The sequence below is a fragment of the Pseudochaenichthys georgianus genome, chromosome 23 (genome assembly GCF_902827115.2).
Source record: "Pseudochaenichthys georgianus chromosome 23, fPseGeo1.2, whole genome shotgun sequence".
Taxonomy (NCBI): Eukaryota; Metazoa; Chordata; class Actinopteri; order Perciformes; family Channichthyidae; genus Pseudochaenichthys; species Pseudochaenichthys georgianus.
The window spans coordinates 3862359-3865187 of record NC_047525.1 but is presented as its reverse complement, the minus strand read 5'-3'; the positions used below and the strand labels follow the sequence as shown (position 1 = coordinate 3865187).

The following is a 2829-nucleotide window of genomic DNA, read 5'->3' as shown; positions in this document are numbered from 1 at the left end:
AAAGTCTAGACAACTTGAAAGGATATGGCGTTCCACTAAACTTGAAGAATCTCGTTTAATTTGGCATATTACTCTCAATGAATATAAGAAAGCACTGCGTAAAGCGAGAGCAGCCTACTACTCTTCATTAATAGATGAGAATAAGAATAATGCAAGATTTCTTTTCAGCACTGTAGCCAGGCTGACAGAGAGCCACAGCTCCATTGAGCCTTCTATTCCCATAGCACTCGGTAGCAATGATTTTATGTGCTTTTTTAACGATAAAATTGTTACTCTTAGAAACTAAATTAATGACCTCTTGCCTTTGACCAGTATAGTGTTATCAACCGGTCCCGGAAACGTAAGTTCTAATATTACACTAGATAGGAAACTAGAATGCTTTTCAGCCATAAGCCTTGAACAATTAAATTCAATGATTCTCTCTTCTAAACCATCAACGTGCATGTTAGACCCAATTCCAACTAAGCTGTTGAAGGAAGTTTTTCCATTAATTAGCACTTCTTTATTAAATATTATGAATATGTCTTTATTATCAGGCTATGTTCCACAATCATTCAAAGTAGCAGCTTCTTAAAAAGCACAACCTCGATCCAGAGGTTTTAGCCAACTATAGACCTATTTCTAATCTTCCGTTCCTCTCAAAAATTCTTGAGAAAGCGGTCGCAAAACAGTTGTGTGATTACTTAAAAAACAATGATTTATTTGAAGACTTTCAGTCTGGCTTTAGAACACATCATAGCACAGAGACAGCTCTGGTTAAAGTCACAAATTATATTCTAATAGCCTCAGACAAGGGACTTGTCTCTATTCTTGTTTTGCTCGATCTCAGTGCTGCATTTGATACTATCGACCATGATATCCTATTGCAAAGACTAGAGCACTTAGTTGGCATACAGGGAACTGCTTTAGGCTGGTTTAGGTCCTATCTATCTGAACGCTCTCAGTTTGTACGTGTTAACGATGAATCTTCCACGCAAACCAAAGTTAGCCATGGAGTGCCACAGGGCTCAGTGCTCGGACCTATTTTGTTCACATTATATATGCTTCCGTTAGGCAATATTATAAGGAATCATTCTGTAAACTTTCATTGTTATGCGGATGATACTCAACTATATTTATCAATCAAGCCTGATGAAATTAATCATCTAAATAAAATTCAAGACTGCCTTAAGGACTTAAAAACGTGGATGACCTTAAACTTTTTGATGTTAAACACGACCAAAACTGAAGTTATTGTACTTGGCCCGAAGAATCTACGAAACAAATTATCTAAAGATATACTAACTATGGATGGCATTAATTTGGCCTCCAGTGAGACTGTAAGGAATCTTGGTGTTATATTTGATCAGGATCTATCCTTTAACGCCCACATAAAATCAATTTCAAGGACCGCCTACTTCCATCTACGTAACATTGCAAAAATCAGGCATATCTTGCCTCAAAACGATGCAGAGAAACTAGTCCATGCATTTGTTACTTCTAGGCTGGATTATTGTAACTCTTTATTATCAGGGAGTACCAAGAAGTCAGTCAAGTCGCTTCAGCTGATTCAAAATGCTGCAGCTCGTGTACTAACCAGAGTTAGGAAAAGGGACCACATTACTCCTGTTCTGGCTGCCTTACACTGGCTCCCTATAGAACACAGGATAGAATTTAAAATTCTTCTTCTCGCCTACAAAGCCCTTAATGGGCAGGCGCCATCTTACCTTAAAGAACTCATTATACCCTACTGTCCTACTAGGGCATTGCGTTCCAAGAATGCAGGGTTGTTGGTTGTTCCTAGAATCTCTAAAAGTACAATGGGAGCCAGAGCCTTTTCTTATCAAGCTCCACATTTGTGGAATCAGCTTCCAGTTTGTGTTCGGGCGGCAGACACCCTATCCGTTTTTAAGAGTGCGCTTAAGACCTTCCTTTTTGATAAAGCTTATAGTTAGGGCTGATTAGATTCAGCCCCTAGTTTTGCTGATATAGGCTTAGTTTTTCGGGGGTCATCTTACTTCTTCCTTCTCTCTGTCTATACCTGTGTACTCTCATGTTCCGATTAACCCAGCTTCCCCAAATGTCTTTCTTTTGGTGTCTATATACGCTGGGATCCGGAGTCATGGATGATCCTGCGGTCCTGTGTCCTGGATCGCGAGCGCTGGATCTTGAGTCGTGGCTGTGGTCCTGGATCATAAGTCCTGGATGGATATCCTCGTGGATTCATCTTCCTATTATACACACATGCATTTCCAAACATCTGGACTACCTATGTTGCAAATGTATTATCTTTTCAATTTACACACGGCATCTATTGCACGTCTGTCCGTCCTGGGAGAGGGATCCCTCCTCTGTGGCTCTCCCTGAGGTTTCTCCCATTTTTCCCTTTAAACTGGGTTTTCTTTGGAAGTTTTTCCTTGTACGATGTGAGGGTCTAAGGACAGAGGGTGTCGTATTGTCATACTGATATTCTGTACACACTGTGAAGACCACTGAGACAAATGTAACATGTGTGATATTGGGCTATATAAATAAACATTGATTGATTGATTGATTGATTGATTGAACTTGACAGATGTGGGGCTGATGTGGTGCTGAGGTAAATCTGTGTGTCGTCAGCGTAACAGTGAAAGTCCAGGTTGTATTGGCGGAGAATCTGACCAAGGGGGAAGATGTAGATGATGAAAAGGAGGGGGCCGAGTACTGAACCTTGGGGAACACCTTGGGTGACTGAAGCTGTGGCAGAGGAGTGGTTGTTGAGGGAGATGACGTGGGATCTGTTGGAGAGGTAGGACTGGAGCCACCTGAGTGCAGTACCTTCGATACCGATACCCTGGAGTCGGGTGAGCA

At 41.1% G+C, this 2829-nt stretch overlaps 1 protein-coding gene across 1 annotated transcript; it reads left to right on the top strand.

The window, feature by feature from the left end:
• Nucleotides 1-1037: 1037 nt before the first annotated feature.
• LOC139432991 (uncharacterized) lies at nt 1038-2137 on the top strand (the record flags this gene model as incomplete). The annotated part of the gene is made up of 1 exon (XM_071201827.1): nt 1038-2137. A coding segment is annotated over one exon (897 nt), but the record flags the coding sequence as incomplete, so codon positions are not given.
• Nucleotides 2138-2829: the final 692 nt, after the last annotated feature.